Source organism: Schistocerca serialis, chromosome 1 (genome assembly GCF_023864345.2).
Source record: "Schistocerca serialis cubense isolate TAMUIC-IGC-003099 chromosome 1, iqSchSeri2.2, whole genome shotgun sequence".
NCBI lineage: Eukaryota > Metazoa > Arthropoda > Insecta > Orthoptera > Acrididae > Schistocerca > Schistocerca serialis.
This window is the reverse complement of record NC_064638.1, coordinates 993,141,238-993,162,869: the sequence shown is the minus strand read 5'-3', so window position 1 is coordinate 993,162,869 and position 21,632 is coordinate 993,141,238. Positions and strand designations below refer to the sequence as shown.

Here is a 21,632-nt window from a genome sequence, read left to right as displayed (position 1 = left end):
TGTACAAGATTTCACTTACTCTGGACCTCTTCCTGAATTATCATCAGAATTAGGTGATGTTCCTGTAGGTTGACTATTTCCACTGGTACTTTCAGATGTAGCAGGCTGATCTTGTGCGCCAACATCTTGTGAATCACCTCCTGAATTACCTGTTACAATATTGAAAACTAAGTAACGAAAATACTTAATATGTTACATGAAATTGCTAATAATGTTTAAATGCTGTCAAGAGGAAATTTGAAAATATTCCTACTGTTTCCATGTGAAGGTATCAAATCAAAATTATATACAAATATTACAAAATATTTATTGATGCAGATGTTTCCTCTCAGTTATAAATAACTTGAGATCTGTACATGCTAGCCAGAATGGAACCGCACTGTGACCGGGCAACACAATTCCCAGCAATGAGCCACATAACAACTCTATTTTAAGAAGTTTATTTCTCTTGGTGATTGAGACAATCATACTGCTGAAGCAATCAAATAGAGGTGGAAGAGATAATTGGTGGTATTATAAGAAAACAATACACTGCTACTCACCTTAAAGTGAAGATTTTGAGTTGCAGACATGTGGGGAAAAAAGAAAGAACTAAAAATTACGATTTCGGCCAAAAGGCTTTATTCTGGAGTAGACGGCACAACTAACACACACCATTTCACTGCCTCTGGCCGAGAAGTTGTATCCCCAAAAAGAATGCTAGCCAGTCATTCATAAGAAATTAAAAATCAATCCATCATACTGCATAATTTGCAGGAAAATTTAACACAGTGGAACAGAACTTATTTACTGTTTCTATGTGTGCACCCTTTTTGTCTCTAACGGCATTTGTGTTCAAAGTTATATGTAAAATAAGGGAAAGGCAACCACTCACCTACAATGTATCAATGCAGGGAGCACAGAAACACACAACACAAATCGGCATTCAAACCAGGTTTTGAACACTAACTTTTTCTAGAAACAGTACACAGGCAACCTCACAGATATCCGAATGCACACTCCCATGGCAACAGCCAGTTATTGCAGTAGTAGCACACAGCAGCAGGATTTGCTACAGTTTCAATATCACACTCGGATATGTTCTTTCCATTCCATTCAGATGGAAAAATGATTCATAATGGTTAACACGTGCATAGGGCAATAGGTAAAATAATAGTCCTTTTATATGTTGCTTATTAGAAGCCGAATTTTTTACTGATTCCTTGTTGCAAACTGGATACTTGAAAATTCCAAGCAATGCTCTGTGATCAGATTCCTAGCAGTGTGCCGTTTCATCAATTTCTCCTTACTATTTATGAACATACAATGTAAGCTTTCACAGCCAGTATTGTCTTCACTTAAAACTTCCGGGCTGATAGGCCGTGCTCGACGTATAAAACTTGATCCTGACGTTTTGTCTCCGACTGCGGGAGACAAAATATCAGGAGAGAGTTTTATACTTCGACCACGGCCTATCAGCCCGGAAGTTTTAAGTGTATTTACGAACAGTTCTACTAATAGTATTATTCCATGATCTGTTGCTCTGTTATGTTTAATGAGACTGTGCACATTACAGACCTCTCCAGATAAGAGGTTTCAGGTTAGTACTCTTGCTGCTAATAACGTCAAACCTTCCATATTCTCTGGGCAGAAATTGCTAGTAGTAAAGCCAGATAGTTGGTTGGTTTAAAAGGGGAGGGGGGGGGGGGGGGGGACCAAACTGCTAGGTCATCAGCCCTTTGTTCCGATTAAAGCAATTCCACAATGGTGGGAGTAATATAACGAGACGGAAAAAACACAGCTGGAAGAAAGGAATAAACCACAAGAATGATAGAAGGGCAACAAAATTTAAAATCAGACAAGAAATCCACAGAGAGACGCAAGAAACATGTAGACGACATCAAAACAAGAGCAGATTACCATGGCTGGTTGACCATGAGAATAAAAAGGAGAAACTTCCTGGCAGATTAAAACTGTGTGCCCGACCGAGACTCGAACTCGGGACCTTTGCCTTTCGCGGGCAAGTGCTCTACCAACTGAGCTACCGAAGCACGACTCACGCCCGGTACTCACAGCTTTACTTCTGCCAGTACCTCGTCTCCTACCTTCCAATCTGTGAGTACCGGGCGTGAGTCGTGCTTCGGTAGCTTAGTTGGTAGAGCACTTGCCCGCGAAAGGCAAAGGTCCCGAGTTCAAGTCTCGGCCGGGCACACACTTTTAATCTGCCAGGAAGTTTCATATCAGCGCACACTCCGCTGCAGAGTGAAAATCTCATTCTAAAAAGGAGAAGCCAGCCACTCTGCAACACATTAAAACCTCCAACCTAAAACCACTAAGGTGGAGGACACACAGGGACAGAGAACATGCACTAAAACTTAGATCGAATGATAAAACCCCACGAATAAAACATAAAACTAAAGCTGCTGTTGAGGCATTGTCGCCCAACACTGAATGTAGGGAGCCGGGAAAGTTTAAACTCCGCCGCAGAGCAGCTAAAAGTGGGCGGTCCAGCAAGAGGTGGACAACTGTCATTTGTGAGCCACAGTGACACCGAGATGGGTCCTTGTAACGCAGTAGGTAACTATGCATTAGCCACATATGGCCAATGCGGAGCCAGCAGGGGACAACTGATTCCCTGCAAGAGGACTGCATAGAAGACTTCCACATATTCGTAGTCTCCTTAATGAAACTCAGTTTGTTGTGCTTAGTGTTATGCCATTCCATCTCTCAAAGCCTAAAAACCCTGCGGCGTAAGACAAAACGCAGGTCAGTTTCAGAGAAGCCCATCTCCAGAAGTGGTTTCTGCGTAGACTGTTTGGCCAGCCTGATGACAAGTTCACTGCCTGGGATTCCGATGTGTCCTGAGGTCCACACAAACACCACTGAACGATGGGACTGTTCCAGGGCATAGATGGACTCCTGAATGGACACTACCAAAGGATGGCGAGGGTAACACTGGTCAATAGCTTATAGGCTACTCAAGGAGTCAGTACTCAGGAGGAAAGACTCGCCAGGGGATGAGCAAATGTGCTCAAGAGCACGAGATATGACCGCCAGCTCTGCAGTGAAAACACTGCAGCCATCTGCCAAGGAGTGCTGTTCAACGTCCTCCATGAACATATGCAAAGCCTAAGTGACTATTAGCCATCAAGTCTTGGGTGTAAACCACTTCACGCCCTGGTACATCTCAAGAATCGAGAGGAAGTGATAGCGGAGAGCTGCAGGGTTAACCGAGTCCTTGGGGCCATGCGAAAGGTTGAGAAGAACCTGAGGCATGTACACCATGAAGGTATACATGAACGGACCGCGAGGACAGGAGGTAATGGGAAGGACTCCAGTTCAAACATAAGGGACCGGACACAAACCACAATCGGAGCCCCTGACCTGGGCCACCGATAAGGGAGATGAACCACTGTGGTTTGGGGGAAAAAAAAAGGGGGTACGGTAATTCGGATGCGCAGGAGAACTCCAAAAACATGCAACATAACTGGCGAGCAGTTGTGCACGCGTAACCTTCAATTGAGGGACTCCGGCCTCCACCAGAACACTGGGCACTGGACTTGTTCTAAAAGCTCCTGTCGCTAGGCGAACACCACAGTGGTGCACTGGGTCGAGTAAACGCAACACCGAGGGCGCCGCTGAGCCCTAAGCCAGACTTCCACAATCACAATGGGATTGAACAAGGGCTCTGTAGAGCTGCAGCAGCGTAGAGCGATCTGCACCCCAGATGGTGTTGCTCAGGCAGCAGAGGGCACTGAGGTGCTGCCAACACTTCCGCTCAAGCTGACAAAGGTGAGGTAGCCAAGTCAATCAGGTGTCTAAAACCAGTCCTAAGAATCGATATGTCTCCACTACAGTGTGTGGATCTTCATTAACACTATCGCTGCGGTTGACGCTTCTAAGCGTCACAACAAGCCACGAGCCAGTGTGGCTGACGCTTATAAGCGTCCGCGCTCACTGTCGGATTACTCAGTGTAGTTGCAGAGTCTAAGCTAACATTAAAGCGTGTAAACTTTTGTTTTGTTTGATCAGTTTTCGAACATATATTGTTCGTAATGGCGGCTACTGAACCGACACCTGGTCCTTCCAATGTGAAAAGGAGCAGGAACAGTGTTAAATTGACAGAGGAACAGTTACTTAGGGTACTAGATGACAGCAATTTTCTGTGTAGTGAGGAGAAGGCATACCACGGAGATTGTCATTTAGAGGCTGCAGAAGAATTGCAGAGTGATGTTAGCGTGAGAACACAACTTTCGAATCTGTTTTGTGACACTTCCGAATCTGACGATACGGATCACGACGACGAAAAAGAGCCCGACCTGTCACACGGAGATAATCTAGGTGAGTCCTGGCATAATAAAGAAGCACATAATATGCAGTATCACCCATTTACAGAGGAAGAAAATTTCCAAATTCATCCTGCTGGGTATTCTCCTATGGATTTCTTCAGACGAATTGTTGCAACTTGTAGTTGATGAAACAAACGATAATGCAGTCAACATATTGCTGAGCGAAAATACAAAAGAGGGATCTAGGATCTGTAAACAGAAACCTCTAAGTATAGGCAAATTAATAGTTTTCCTGGGTGTTTCGTTACTATGGGTAACATTAAATATCCGCGATTACAAGACTACTAGAAGAAAGAACCGCTGTTTGAGAATAGAGGAATAGTGATGAGTATAAGCAGAGACTGGTATTTGTTCATTATCATCTCTGCATTTTGCAAAAAATCCACTTCCAGGAAGCCCAAAACCAGACGATCGTTTATATAAGATACGACCTACATTGGATTATTTTAACACGAGAATGTCTCAAGTGTATTACCCGGGAAGAGATTTATCAATAGATAATCAATGATTCTTTGGAGGGGAAGATTGTCATTTAGACAATACATAAAGAGCAAATGTAATAAATATGGCATTAAGATGTACATGCTCAACACGGTTTCATAAATAAGTGCCCTGTGTACATGGGATGTAGTGAAGATAAAGGAAGAAAAGGTCACGCTGGAAAAGTCGTTTTGCATTTTATGGCAGAAAAGCTGCATGTTGGTCATCACATTTATTTGGACAATTATTATAACAGTTTTCATTTAGCTACAAATCTGTTGAACCTAGAAACACTTTCCACAGTTACTCTGAAATTAAATAGGAAATATATCCCCGAAGAAGTTGTATCGGCAAAACTTGGGAGAGGAGACACAATTGCGCGGTATTCTAATGGAGTTGTGATCGGAAAATGGACGGATCAACGAGAGGTTTCCTACATTTCCACAGAACATTAAATGTAATGGAAAAAGTGATGAATGCGCGCCAGCGAACAGTCACAAAACCTTTGCCTATTATTAGATACAATGCGTGTATGTCTGGGACTGATAAACAAGATTAGATGTTATCGTATTATTTATGTGAATGAAAGATTTTCATGTCATTGACATGCTAGTTTTCAATTCTCTATATCTGCAAAACAAATACTCAGGAAATAAAATGACGTTGTACGATTACAGAATGAACATTATAAAGAGCTTCCTTCCACCAATGGACATTCCACGAAATGTGAGCAAGAAACATCACAAACAAACACATGTTGTGCAAAAGCGGGAAGCTACTGCAGGCAAGAAGCAAGTTATTAGGAAGCGGTATAAGAAGTGCGCGGAACAAGGCAAGTGCACTGATACACCATATGAGTGTGCATCCTGCCCAGACAAACCTGGATAGTGCTTGAACTGCTGTATAATTTCCCATACGTAGCAAAAACACGATAATATGGGGGAAATTCCGATTATCAAAGACAACTTCTTTTATTTCTTTTGACATTGCATGATTTCTTTTTATGACATGAAAGGTTAGAACTTTTTTCATGAGTACTCAGAAAATGAGGTTTTCTTTTGTGTTAATTCGACTTATTTCTTATTGCATTGTAAAGCGTTCACTTCAGTTTTTTGTGAAAGAATTTGTTGAGCTAAATTTGTTTTAATAGCACCGCATTTGAAGTGATTGGAGGGGGAGGAGGGGGGGGGGGGGAGAGACAAGAGAGAACCCTCCACGTAGGGTGTGTATGATAAATGTACATGGCTAATTCTCTCAGATGCGCATTTGAAGTAAATACAATTTCAAATGAATCCAGTTTCTAGCAGCCAGCCAACCAGCGGCCGCTAGACTTGGACTCAGTGCTGATTTGACTGTTACAGTGTACACACGTCTTACTTTGTTTACTTGATCTGTGACTTATATGTATTGTGTCGTCCTTGAAATATATTTGTTCAACTTGACGTTATAACAGTTTGTCCCATTTTAGGAGACACGACAAGATTTTTTACACTGGTTTGTGTCCACAGATGAAACTTGGGTGTACTTCTATATCCCCGAGACAAAGCAACTGTCAAAGCAGTGGAAACATGCTGATTCTCCGCCACCAAAGAAAGCAAAGACAATTCCTTTGGTGGGACAGGTCATGGCATCAGTGTTCTGGGATGTGAAGGGGATTCTATTTGTAGATTATCTCCCCACTGGGCAAACAATTACTGGAGAATACCGTTGCCACACCCGCCTTATTGACCCGATATGGCTCTGTCAGACTTCCATCTCTTCCCAAAACTGAATTATTTTTTTTTTTGTGGAGAAAGATTCACTTCAAACGAAGAATTGATAGTCCGAGTTGACAACTATTTTGCAGGTCTGGAGGAAACTCATTTTCTAGATGGGATCAAGGCACTCTAACATCGTTGGACCAAGTGCATTATGTACAAAGGAGACTACATTGAAAAATAAAAGAACTTTCAGTGATGTTAGTACTTTTTTCTATTCCATTTCGAGAACTTTTCAAACCACCCTCGTACATCATCATCTCTCTGTCTGGCATACACACGCTTTTTGAATTTGTCTTTGAGGTGTTCAGGAACACAACAAATATTATTTAGCTTCAGCTGCGGATATTTCATGGGACTGACACCAAATTCTCCAAAAAATGGAGGCATTTTTTCAGCATAAGTAATTAAGAAAAACTCCAACACCTGTAGGGACATCAGTCTAGTGAGAATCAGGTGTTTTCTCCAATACAATGGGTAGTTGGGCAACACCTCAACCAAAACACAACAGCCAGGCTACAAATGCAGGACTGGATATACTAGTGGCTGAACATTAAACTATAATGTGCTGAAACAGATGTAAGCAAGGTTTTGTCTTTTCAAAAGTTTGTTCTTAAATTGCTCAAAAAACTCAGGATTCAAGTTTATGTCACAATACTACTACTACTACTGCTACTGCTACTACTACTACTACTACTACTACTATTAATAATAATAATAATAATAATAATAATAATAATCAGAAACATATGTCAGGAAAAAATTACTTCAGAAATGAGCATGAAAAGGGGCGCTATAAAAAAGGAAATGTAGTGATTGTAATTGCAGTGAATTATCACAATAAGATAAATATAAATGAATAATTACTTTGTTTCATAAACTAGTCTACACAATGTAACAGAGTTTACTTAAGAAAATCAGTTTGCAGAAAACATATGAAGGATTATTTTCCAGTTCTATGCAAACCTTAAAAGCAAAACGATAACCCTCGTTTCAGTTTTAAGTACAAGGAACAGTGTAACAGTTAATTACTATTCCTTAACAAAATGTATAGAATTTTGAAAAAACTGCTGTTGGTTTGAAATCAAATCAAGAGCCTATTTGTAACTGCATAAAAATAACCACCCTTTACACAGCAATGCTGAATCTGAGTAAAATTTCCTTCAACTAGCTACAATTCTGCCACTGAAGTTATCTTCAAAATATAATTCTTCAACGAAGTTCACCACTGTATCTATTAACAATAATGGACCCACAATACAACAGCTTCTAAAAAGAAAGTAAAAAACACTGAAAGAAACTTTTAGTTCACACAAAACCATGAAACTTCCTTTAATGTGGTCATATGTGAGGGTGACTTAAGGTTTAGACCAGTGGTTGTCAAACTATTTTGCTAAGAGCCAATACTGATATTGTGCGGTGGCAGCTCTAGCCACATATGTACGGACCTTATTGTTAATTGGTAACCTATGTAACATGTCCAAAAGCACAGACACCATTTTGATCCACTAGCCAATATGAATTAAGACACAAAGGAATCAGAGATGGCTGCATGGGGCATTGATTTGGATCGATGAGATAAATTCAGAATTTGGATCAGATAGGTGTGCTAGGGTAGTCTGTGCAGCTGCGATGATCACTGTATCCTGCACAAATTTTCCACTTTCCTAACGGATTTAAATCACTGCCCACACACGGCCAATGTCTCTAATTCCTCTGTGTCTTAAAGATTAGCTACAGCAATGGCATGATACATTGACTGCTCGCCCCAAAGTACTCATCGTTAAAGCCGATATTCTGAACATATCGTGTAGACTGCTCTGTTTTAATGACCACAAAGTTGTGGCAATGTAATTGCCGTGCAAAATAGCATTGTGTTTTCTGTGTGAGCGTATGATTAACTGATCAATAACAACAACAATTGTATCTATATTGAAATCCATTATGCAATAATTTGACACAATTGCAAATATTTACTAGATGTTTTGATGTCTTTTTCTACTCATTGCCTTGTATTACAATAGGCTTGATAAATTTAATGTTTCTTGCTACGAATAAGCACCACATCTGACAATGACCATCTCGGTAATGCACATTCACAAATCCATGTTTCTTCTGTGTTAACATTACGTCATAGCACTTGATCCGTATGAGTTGTCAGTACTTTTAGGCAGTCAACAAAACATCTCTTGTTCTCTAACACTGCAGTGTTCACTTCTGCCATTGAGGTAAGCTGCCAAATTTACCAGTGTCAATTAAAATTAAGTATATCTTAAAATATTATTTTTACTGTAAGAATTTGTTACTGAGAGGGAAACTACAATCTTAATGTTGGCTGACATTATTTGTTTTGGCATTTAGTCACTACATAAGACACAGCTGAGAAACAGCGGACCACACTAATAAATGCTTCAGCCTGTATGTGGCCTTAGTTTGCCAACCACTGGTTTAGACAACAAATGTTTGACTTGGACAGAAGCTAAGTTGACTATCGTAACCCACCACTAACAAGTATGCTGGCGTCTTGTTGTTGGCCACTGCCAGAACCCCCTCTGACAATAGTAATGTTAGGCACACCAACTGCGTGAGCAGCTGACACTGCAGCAGCTATAGCAGCCGCTGTGGCGGCTTGGGTGGCATGTGCTAAAGTTGATGGCAGTGACTGATTTCCACCGCCTACGTTGTCTGTAACAGTGATGCTTCCAACTGCACTCGAGCTAGCACTGAAACAGAAATATGAATACTTCTAAAGTGTTAAGATCAGTCACATTCAAATTTAAAAATTTATAAAATTAAGTTAGAAATCTTTGTTTCATATTCAGTGATTGTGCTGAGCATAAGTAGCTCAACTTCAGTTACAATCCGCACCATGTAGATCCTCCCTTGCAATAGCAATGTGAATTTATAGGTGAGAATTGGCCTTGCAACACATTCTTTGACCCTGCAATCCACTTGGCATTGATGTCCAGTAGCCAGAGGGAGCAGTGGTTGAAGTGAGGAGTGTGGGTCAAGCTGGAGAGGGATGGTGGCAAGAGCGAGCCGGTGAGATGTGGTGATTGGGGCAAATCGGGAATAATTTATGTCAAGCAAACTGATACCGTCTTGATTTTGTGTGAACTTTGTGCACTTTTTTGTGCTGGCGTTAGGATGGGGTCTTCCACTGCAAAAATTACCATTTTGTGTTGAAGTCGTAATTATACACCCGTGATTTGATGGTAGTTTTCATTCTGGATAGGAAGTTTGGATGATCTGTTAACTGCGGTCTGCACTCATTGAACATCAGAGTCCAATGGTCTGACTGGTTGGTGATCAAAAGACAAAAACTGATTTTGCTGCAATTTGTCTCCTGTTCGAATTATAAGGTAGAATGCGTCAACAAGCTAAGATGTTTTGACAGGTCATGTATGAAATTCCAATTATTTCACAATCATTACCATCATGGTCTGTTAGCCTCCTGTCATTGTGGACCATTTCACGCACTTCCACAATTGTTTGTGGCGTGTAGAGGGTTTCAGCTGCAGTTTTGTGGAGTTTAGAATAGAACTTTATGCAGATCCTTTGTTCCCTCCAGTCAGCTATTTCTGGATTTGCAGACACGCTAGAACACAATTTAAAGAAATTGGCAACAACACTCACATTAATGAATTCACAAAGAGAGCATGTAGCAGACTGACAGTCGAAAGACTCAACTAGAGGTGCCTAACAGCTGAAGTTTTTACTATTGACTGGGTGCAATATTCAAACTGTAGGAAATTTTAGGTACCAATTTTCATAGGGATGAAAGGGCAGTGGCATACACTGAGACATGTTTCAACATAGCTTATGGCAAAGAGAGACTCCTTACTACATTTGTTATCTTATCTCTTATTTAGTCATCATCTATTCAGCAGATCACATTCCTGGAGTGAGTAGTTGTCTGTTCCTATACCATTTATTATGTTCCAACCAGGAATTTAAATTAGCATGCATAGATATATTGATAAATGTCACAGACTGTCAGCAAAAATACATGCTCCCTGGATGTGCCTACGGCAATGCCACACTACCAGTGAACTTACAAATCCCTACATCAGATATCATACGATGTATTAAAATTTGTCTTTCTCATGTAACATACACTTACAGTATCTTTGAGTGTGGCTAAAAAATATGTGCTGATAAAATGTCTTCCCATTCTGCACAAACTGCTTGTAGCTTAACACTGAAACCGAGACGATTTACAGATTCGGTGAATAGTGTACATGGAGCAAATGAAAGAAATAACATTAAGAAAATATATCTATTCAATACCAACACACTACCCATACTGCCCACTGCCCATATTGAACTTGTTCAAATTTTGTAAAGCTGCTGGAAATTGTAATCCTAGATTTGTTTTGGGGCCAATCAGAACATTATTCTCACATATCTCGGGTGTCTGATATGTCTGCAAAACATAACTTTAAGAACTTCCTTGAATAAACATTCATAAGCTGTCAGTAGGAATCAAATTTGTGGAGTACGATTGATATCAAGAACATTTTGAGAGCACTCGACAACTGAACTGCTTATAGCAATTGCAGCATGTAAGTGGCCACTGTATTACAGCAGACTACTTTCCTTCCCTGTAAAATTCTAGTCAGACATATCACTTGTGTAAAAATGGACAATTTGAAATGGCTTCATATAATCTGGTGTTGATAGTTGGATCTTTATGTAAGAATTCATGCTAGATCACTTTGTTGTGAATGAGGAAAGTTATATACATTGTCTTGGGCCTGGGCTTTTATAGGAAATCTTTGGGGCATATGAATGATGACAAATACTTTGCCAGTTGCTGAAGTTTGTACCCCAGATGTTATCCAGTGGCAGTTTAAAAAAATTGATCATGTGTTAAGGACAGCTCTAGCTGTTTCCGTTCTAGTCACTTTCTGCTAGTCAATACTATCCCTGCTGAGTCCCAGTTCTTTCAATATTAATCTCAATCATTCATTCAGCATGTTCTGTGCATCCTATTATGAACAAGAGGTTTCAGGAGTCTCTAACATGTCAAGTGACATTTGTCAATTCTGTGACAATATCTGTTGCACTGTCTTGAAATCACCTATTGTAATGCATGATGCACGTCAATTCAAATGTTCCACTAAATCGTTAGTTTCCTTTCTCTTCAAGAGTGTGTAAACCAGTCAGACATTTTATGCTTACTGTTACTGTTCCAGACACTTGCACAAGCATCAGGTATATCCTGATTACTTTTTCATAATTTGGTATAAGACTTCTTATTTATGCACTTTGTTGCATTATGACAGTACTGCACACACAGATGAAATAGAACCCACCCTAAAGATTATAACAGAAGTACTTCACTTTCAAGGAGGAATTTATATACAAAAAGATGGCCTATCAATGGGCCCACCCATCAGTGGTCTACTCGCAAACACATTTCTAAACCACATTGAAAACAAAATATTCATTGGAATCATACATCGAAAACAGTACAAGATTATATACTGGTACCGATACGTGGACGACATCATTTTCTTGATTGATGAAACAGACACCCAAATAAAACAATTACACAGTGACACAAATACATTTCACCCAAACATGAAATTCACCATTGAGACAGAAGAGGAAATGAAACTAATTTCTTAGACACCACCATACACAGAATCGACAACAAACCGAATTTTGGAATTTTCAGGGAACCTGCAGCCACAAGTACAACCATTCACATTAACTCCAACCATCCTCAAGCACATAAACTCTCAAGTTTCAGACACTTGCTACACAGGCTCAACAGAACTACACTGGACAAACTCAACTACACACAGGAACTGAACACAATACACCAAATACCCAAAGAGAAGGGGAACAACAGACAAATGATGAGCAAACCGAAGAAAAAAAAAAAAAAAAAAAGAACAAACCATAAACAAACCACCAGCCACAACAGAGAACCAACAACACAAACTCCAGACAAACACAGGGTATCAGGAACACCCTACAAAGAGTTCAGAATGGTACATACTACCATACAGTAACAGAAACTGTCCATGGGGTGGGCGGCAACATACTGAAGAAACAAGGGCTACAAGTATCATTTCACACAAAAAACACAGTACAGAAAAATCTAAGCACTAAGAACACTTCAGCAGACAAATTCTTCAAAGCTGGAATATATCAGTTAACCTGCAGTTCATGCCAGTCAGTCTACATAGGCCAAACCTGCAGAAATTTCAAAACGAGGTACTCTGAACACTTCAGAGCCCTAAGAAGTTATAGTACACACTCCACTTTTGCAGATCACCTAATACAAGAAAACCACCACCCAAATAACATGGAGACTGATCTTACGATCTTCAGAGAAAGCAACAGTCTCTATCACAAACTCACAATAGAGGAGAACTACCACGTACAAAAAGCAATAATACAAGGGAAGATAGTCCTGAATGAAAATACAACACTGTGCAACAAAACACAGTATGGAACACTCAAGGAACTATACAAAGGCACCTCCCCACATAAAACATACCACTCAAACAGCTTAAAAATAATAATAATAATCATAATAATAATTAAAACTTATGTTCTCTCAGTTCCCTCTTGAAACCTCCTTCCAGCTCTCTCTCTCTCTCTCTCTCTCTCTCTCTCTCTCTCTCTCTCTCTCTCTCTCTCTCTCCCCCCTCCCTCCACACACACACACACACACACACACACACACACACACACACACACACACACACACACACACACACAAAAAAACCCTCTCCCAGCAGCCAGTTCTGATGAAACAATCAAAATTAGTGCCACAACAAACACAAGACGAACGAGTACCAAGTGAGCAGTGGCAATATCATAACACCTCTAACTGAGAATGGAGTCAGAAGTTTCGGCTCAGATCACATTTTGTGTAAATTCAGGTGAAATGAACTGGTGAATGAAAATTGTGTGAAAAAATGTGTTGAAACGGTGCACTGAATAGCAGCTGATCAAGACACCAACGAAACATGCAACAGAATGAAAAAAATTTAAGTACAGAAATGCACATACCCTCTATTCACGAAACAGTTCTTGATAAATATGCATTAATTTTCTTCATGGATAGTTTGCAGATGAATGCTGTTTTTATTGCAATTCTTAGGCCTACAACACTTAAATTGTTATAAATTTCATATTGTAGTTTACAGACTATAGTTTAGACTCAGAGAAAGCTTTTGACAATGTTGACTGGAATACTCTTTTTCAAATTCTGAAGGTGGCAGGGGTCAAATACAGGGAGAGAAAGGCTATTTACAATTTATACAGAAACCAGATGGCAGTTATAAGAGTCGAGGGGCATGAAAGGGAAGCAGCGGTTGGGAAGGGAGTGAGGCAGGGTTGTAGCCTCTCCCCGATGTTATTCAATCTATATATTGAGCAGGCAGTAAAGGAAACGAAAGAAAAATTCGGAGTAGGTATTAAAGTCCATGGAGAAGAAATAAAAACTTTGAGGTTCGCCGATGACATTGTAATTCTGTCAGAGACAGCAAAGGACTTGGAAGAGCAGTTGAACGGAATGGACAGTGTCTTGAAAGGAGGATATAAGATGAACATCAACAAAAGCAAAACGAGGATAATAGAATGTAGTCGAATTAAGTCGGGTGATGCTGAGGGAATTAGATTAGGAAATGAGACACTTAAAGTAGTAAAGGAGTTTTGCTATTTGGGCAGCAAAATAACTGATGATGTTCGAAGAAGGGAGGATATAAAATGTAGACTGACAATGGCAAGGAAAGTGTTTCTGAAGAGGAGAAATTTGTTAACATCGAGTACAGATTTAAGTGTCAGGAAGTCATTTCTGAAAGTATTTGCATGGAATGTAGCTATGTTTAGAAGGGAAACATGGATGATAAATAGTTTGGACAGGAAGAGAATAGAAGCTTTCGAAATGTGGTGCTACAGAAGAATGCTGAAGATTAGATGGGTAGATCACATAACTAAAGAGGAGGTATTGAGTATGATTGGGGAGAAGAGAAGTTTGTCGCACAACTTGACTAGGAGGAGGTATCGGTTGGTAGGACATGTTCTGAGGCACCAAGGGATCACCAATTTAGCATTGGAGGGCAGCATGGAGGGTAAAAATCGTAGAGGGAGACCAAGAGATGAATACACTAAGCAGATTCAGAAGGTTGTAGGTTGCAGTAGGTACTGGGAGATGAAGTTTGCGCACTATAGAGTAGCATGGAGAGCTGCATCAAACCAGTCCCAGGACTGAAGACCACCACCACCACCACCACCACCACCACCACCACCACCACAACAACAACAGTTTACAGAAATAAAATCTGACCCACATAAGATGACACACAGGTGTCAAAGCATGTCTCGGTATATCAAAAATAAACTAATTGTGTTTGCATAATGCTGATTTTCAAAACAACCCAAGTTATGACATAAGTTTTCACACTCATTAGTTTCAAATGGCTGCAGCAGGCAAATCTGATTCAGAGTAGTATATTCAATGGTACATGGCTTTTCAACATGTCTCTTCCAGCCCATAGACACATTGCAGTTGTAATGCTTACTCTGAAGGTTTTAGTGCTTGTTGTAATTCTTGATACTTCTTTTGAACTTAAACTTCTCTGAATATTTTTATTATATAGTCTGCAGATGCTGCCGCAATAAGCAAAAGTATATAAAGACTAATCGAACAATAGAAAATCCAGGATGGAAAGTAACAATATTATGAAAAGGAAAGTTGTTACTCATCATGTAGCAGAGATGCTGAGTCACCAGATAGGCACAACAAAAAGACTGTGACAAACAAAGCTTGTCAAAAATATACACCCCCCCCCCCCCCCCCCACACACACACACACACACACACACACACACACACACACACAAACTAAATAGTTTGTGCAAGTTGCATTTGTGTGAGTGTGTATTTTCGATGAAGGCCTTACTGGCCGAAAGCTTTATTTGTGACAGTGTATTAAAGGCTGTAGTTTGGTACACAAATTTTACTTCCTGAAAACACATTATTGCTTCAAGCTTCAGCATTCACTGTAATCATTTCTGAAATGAAAATTGTGTACCCAGGCCTATTTTTTCCTCAATTTCAACTACACTAAAATCTGCATGATCTTCATATATATATGACGCTAGAAGCAACATAATGATGGTGGGAGAAACAGCCATTTTTCTAACTCATTCAGCAATCCTGTAATTAAAAAAGACATTTGCTGGCTATCAATGTTCTGCAGGAGGAAAAGTTTTTGGTGCTGTACATGCACACATACAAAAAGGCACAAAACTTTCCTATTGTTAACTGCTTCATCAGGGAGGAAAGAGGGACCAAGCTGCTGTGTTACTTGCCTTTTCCTTTTTATCTTCTCCAACCTATCCATCTTTTCTCCCTGAAGAGTTCCAAAAGCTAGGACAGTTTCAAGTACACTTTAGGTGACTATTGGCACTCATAATCAGGTCTCGGAAACTGACATACAGCCGGGAGAATGGTGTGCTGACCATATGCCCCTCCAAATCTGAATCAAGTGACACCTACGGGCTGAGGATGAAACAGCGGCCAGTCAGTACCGTTGGGCCTTCATGGCCTATTCGGGAGGAGTTTAGTTTTTTTTTACTGGCACTCATAAAAATTTGCCTCTTGAATGACAATTCTGGTTAAGGAATTACCAACACAAATACTCCACAAACAAATATGCATGACAGACTATTATTTAAGATTTTAAAATTTTGCAAACATTCTATTGGGAGCAACATATTTTCAATAAGAAGGCTCAGCATAAAACTATTAGAGATTAGCTGTAGCAAATCTGGACATGACTAGTCCAGTCTCCAGTATCGTTAGATACAGTTAACAAGAAACCAAACTTGAAATGTTGATCAACTGCAAAACGTAACTTTCAACTTACGTCACATTTTCGTCTTCCCCTGGTGGGGTTTCTGGCGTTTCTTCCTGTGAAGTCTGAGGATTCTCCAAACGATTCAATACATTAGATGCCCTTGCGAGCATGTTGCGTGCCAATGAAACACGACTGGTTGATAAAACATTTGAGGAAGGGGGTGCTTGTATTCCTGTAAAAATATAACATATATAAATTAGCACTGTTAAAAACATTATTGAACTTAAAAATAGTCAAACATCTGGAATAAAGTATTATAATAATTATTATTATTCTTTCTTTTCTCAGACGTTACGTCTGGTCAAAAATGGAAAGTGACTCAGACCTTGATCAAGTGCGACTTCCTTTTAACTGTACGGTATATGTTACATTGCATTTAGGAACTTTCGGGTAATTGAACAAGTGTCAATAATTACAGATTTCTGTAGTTGTATATATAAGTTTGGATGTAGCTGTATTGCATTGATGTACTGGTGGATATTGTGTGGTATGACTCCTGTAGTTGATAGTATAATTGGTATAATGTCAACTTTATCCTGATGCCACATGTCCTTGACTTCCTCAGCCAGTTGGATGTATTTTTCAATTTTTTCTCCTGTTTTCTTCTGTATATTTGTTGTATTGGGTATGGATATTTCGATTAGTTGTGTTAATTTCTTCTTTTTATTGGTGAGTATGATGTCAGGTTTGTTATGTGGTGTTGTTTTATCTGTTATAATGGTTCTGTTCCAGTATAATTTGTATTCATCGTTCTCCAGTACATTTTGTGGTGCATACTTGTATGTGGGAACATGTTTTATAAGTTTATGTTGTAAGGCACACTGTTGATGTATTATTTTTGCTACATTGTCATGTCTTCTGGGGTATTTTGTATTTGCTAGTATTGTACATCCGCTTGTGATGTGACCTACTGTTTCTATTTGTTGTTTGCAAAGTGTGCATTTATCTGTTGTGGTATTGGGATCTTTAATAATATGCTTGCTGTAATATCTGGTGTTTATTGTTTGATCCTGTATTGCAATCATGAATCCTTCCGTCTCACTGTATATATTGTCTTTTCTTAGCCATGTGTTGGATGAGTCTTGATCGATGTGTGGCTGTGTTAGATGATACGGATGCTTGCCATGTAGCGTTTTCTTTTTCCAATTTATTTTCTTCGTATCTGTTGATGTTATGTGATCTAAAGGGTTGTAGAAGTGGTTATGAAATTGCAGTGGTGTAGCCGATGTATTTATATGAGTGATTGCTTTATATTATTATTATTGCTTTAGGCATCACCCACATATTGCCAGTCTCAGAACCATAAAAAACAACTATTATCTGCTACATCCATTTAAACTGAACTTCAAGTCATGAACCAAGCAAATTAACATGCTCCTGTAGTCTTCAGCCCAAAAACTGGTTTGATGCAGCTGCCGATGCTTCCCTATCCTGCGCAAGCCTCATCATGTCCAATTAACTTCAACAACTTATATCCCTCTGAATCTACTTACAGTATTCATCTCTTTGTGTACCTCTACAAATTTTACCCCCCCCCCCCCCCCCACATTTCCCCCCAATACTAAATTGGTGATCCCTTGATGTCTCTGAATGTACCCTACTCAACAGATCCCTTCTTTTAGTCAAGTTGTGCCACAAGTTCCTTGTCTCCCAAGTCTATTCAGTGCCTCCTCATTAGTTATGTGATCTACCAATCCAGTCTTAAAATAATTCTGTAGCACCACATTTCAAAAGCTTCTATTCTCTTCTTGTCTAAACTGTTTATCATCCATGCTGCACTTCCATACATGGCTAGACTCTAGACAAATACCTTCAGAAAAGACATAGTAACTCATGAGTCTATATTTGATGTTAACAAATTTCTATTCTTCAGAAAAGCTTTTCTTGCCACTGCCAGTCTACATTTTATATCCTCTCTACTTTAGGCATCATCAATGATTTTTCTGCAAAGGAAGAGGAGGAAAAACTGTAGGGGAATATGGACTGGAGTAAATGAGTGAAAGAGGAAGCTGCCTGGTAGAATTCTGCACAGAGCGCAACTTAATCATAGCTAACACTTTGTTTAAGAACCACGAAAGAAGGTTGTATATGTGGAAGAGATCTGGAAATACCAGAAGGTTTCAGATTGATTATATAACAGTAAGACAGATTTCGGAACCAGATTTTAAATTGTAAGACATTTCCGGGGGCAGATGTGGACTCTCAGCGCAATGTGTTAGTTATGAACTTTAGATTAAAACTGGAGAAATTGCAAAAACGTAGGAAACTAAGGAAACGGGACCTGCATCAGTTGATGGAAACAGTGGTTGCCGAGAGTTTCAGAGGAAGCATTTGGCAATGGTTGACTAGAATGGGATGGGAATACAACAGAAGATGAATGGAAAGTTACGAGATGAAATAGTGGCAGTTGTAGATCATCCATTAGATGAAAGAGAGAACGCCTAGTAGAAATCCTTGGATAACGTGAGATATTGAATTTAATTGCTGAAAGGAGAAAATATAAAAATGTGGTAGATGAAGGAGGTGAAAGGGAAAACAAATGTCTAAGAGACTGGCAAGGTGCAAGATGGTTAAGCAGCAACAGCTAGAGGACAAATTTAAGGATTCAGAAGCATATTTCACTAGGGGAAAAACAGATACCACCTACATGAAAATTAAAGAAACCTATGGAGAAAAGAGAAGCAGTTGTATGAGCTCAGATGAAAAACCAGTACTAAGCAAAGAAGGGAAAGCTGACAGGAGTATATAGAGGATCTACACAAGGGAGATTAACTTGAGGGCAATATTACACAAATTGAACAGGGTATAGACGAAGATGAGATGAGAGACATGATATTGCAAGAAAAATTTGACAGAGCATTGAACAATAAGTTGAAATAAGGCGCCGGGCTTAGATGACATTACTTCGAAACAACTGGTAGCCTTCAGAGAGCCAGCCATGACAAAACTCTTCCATCTAGTGTGCAAGATGTACGAGACAGGTGTAACACACTCAGATTTAAAGAAGAATGTAATAATCCTAATTCCAAAGAAAGCAGATTCTGACACATGTGAATTTTACCGAACTATCAGTTTAATAAGTCATGGTTGCAAAATACTAATACGAATTCTTTATAGAAGAAAGAATGGAAAAACTGGTAGAAGACAGCCTTACGGAAGATCAGTTTGGATTCTGGAGAAATGCAGGAACATGTGAGACAATATTGACTCTACAATTTATCTTAGAAGACAGGTTAAGGAAATGGAAAACATAAGTCGTTTATAGCATTTGTAGACAGAAAGATTTTGACAATGTTGACTGGAAAACTCTTTGAAATTCTGAAGATAGAGGCTAAAATACAGGTAGCAAATGGGCATTTACAACTTTAACAGTAACCAGACGGAGGTATGTGTCTACGGGCATGAAAGGTAAGCATTGGTTGAGAAGGAAGTGAAACAGGGTTGTAGCCTATTTGTGAAATTATCCAGTCTAGACACTGAGCAAGCAGTTGAAGAAGAAGAAGAAGAAGAAGAAGAAGAAGAAGAAGAAGAAGACGCACCAATGATAATGGAATGTAGCTGACTTAAATCGGTTGATAGTGAAGGAACTGTATTAGGAAAAAACGGGACACAAAGTAGTAGATAGGTTTCGCTATTTCGGCAGCAAAATAACTGATGATGACCAAAGTGGAGAGGATAATTATGAAATGTAGACTGCCTGGCAAGAAATGCATTTTTGAAGGGACTGGTTGACAGGACACGTTCCAAGACATTCAATAATCACCAGTTTAGTATTAGAGGGAAGCAGTGGGGTGGGGTGGGGGGGTGTAAAAATCACAGTGGGAGACCAAGAGATGAATACATTAAGTAGTTTCAGAAGGATGTAGGTTGCAGTAGTTATTCGGAGACGAAGAGCCTTGCACAGGCTAAAGCAGTATGCAGGGCTTTCAGAGTCGTATTAAACCCATCTCCAGACTGACGATGACTACCACCTTACTTGACCCTCTGTTATAAAATTCTACAGGAAGTTTTACACTTTTATGTCTTCTGTTGCTAAAAGAGGTTTAATATTTGTTGGTAAGGCATTTCCAAAGGTCACCAGATGCTGTATTAGTTTGTAGTTTCTTGACATCTTTTGTGGTAGCCACAAAAAATTTGATTAAATTCTTTCTCACTGCTGCATTCACACAAAGAAGATGTGATCATGTTAAGGCAGTAGAGATGTTGCTGGAATCTTCCGTGACTGAATTAAAGTCGTGCCATTGTCACTACAAAATTTCTGCTGTATCTGCATGTTAGTACCAAGGACGTGATGGGAGATTAGGTTATCACTGCTGTATAGTGTATCTCTTTAATTTTGTTAAGACCGTTGGAGGTTTTCATTCAATACAATATACAGTATAAAGAAGAGCATTGGGTGGCATATCATATTTAATTGAACCATTGCATACCGTATTTACTCGAATCTAAGCTGCACTTTTTTTCCGGTTTTTGTAATCCAAAAAACCGCCTGCGGCTTAGAATCGAGTGCAAAGCAAGCGGAAGTTCTGAAAAATGTTGGTAGGTGCCGCCACAACTAACTTCTGCCGTCGAATATATGTAGCGCTACACAGGCATGCTTTGTAGGCACAAAGATAAATACTGGCGCCAAAACCTCTGCATCAGTAAATAAATTTTTTAGAAAAAAGTGGAAGACGAGTTTTTTTTCTCCGCCCTGAGTTTCGACCACTGCATTTTCATACATGATCCAACGAAGTAAATACAAATTCCATACTGTTCATCTTCGAATGTAGCAGAATTTCAATATACTACGAAAATCCGACTAGCAAGACTGTTTGGGATGTTTGTCAATATGGCCAACTCTACATTCTGAATTTTTTCCTGCCTGTGAGAAGAGATTGTTGCTAATAGGAACCTGATGAAATGTGAATCACATGCAGTATTCTCTTCACCATAAGAATAATACGAATATAAACATTTTGCCATGTATTATTTCGTGTTTGCTGCTATCTCATTTAAATCCTGTCTGCTTAATAAACTACGAAACTAGAGTGACACAACAGCAAACGTGGAAGAATATACGTATCGTGTCATGTTTATATTCGTATTATTCTTATGCCTAATAGTGATATAGTCAGAAATGAAGCAGGTTAACTTACTAGATTTTTAAATCTAAGATGACTAATTTCTGTGCAGAATTTG

The 21,632-nt window shown here is 39.4% G+C and overlaps 1 protein-coding gene across 6 annotated transcripts in view; it reads right to left on the bottom strand.

The window, feature by feature from the left end:
- LOC126413018 (large proline-rich protein BAG6) overlaps window positions 1-21,632 on the bottom strand; it is a 215,267-nt gene that overhangs the window by 127,435 nt on the left and 66,200 nt on the right. For all 6 annotated transcript variants that reach the window (XM_050082921.1, XM_050082913.1, XM_050082950.1 and 3 more), the window contains exons 6-8: window positions 16,461-16,623; window positions 9,068-9,288; window positions 20-149 (exon numbers count right to left, since the gene is read on the bottom strand). In XM_050082921.1, coding sequence (XP_049938878.1) covers window positions 20-149; window positions 9,068-9,288; window positions 16,461-16,623 — 514 coding nt within the window. The remainder of the gene's footprint in view (window positions 1-19; window positions 150-9,067; window positions 9,289-16,460; window positions 16,624-21,632) is intronic.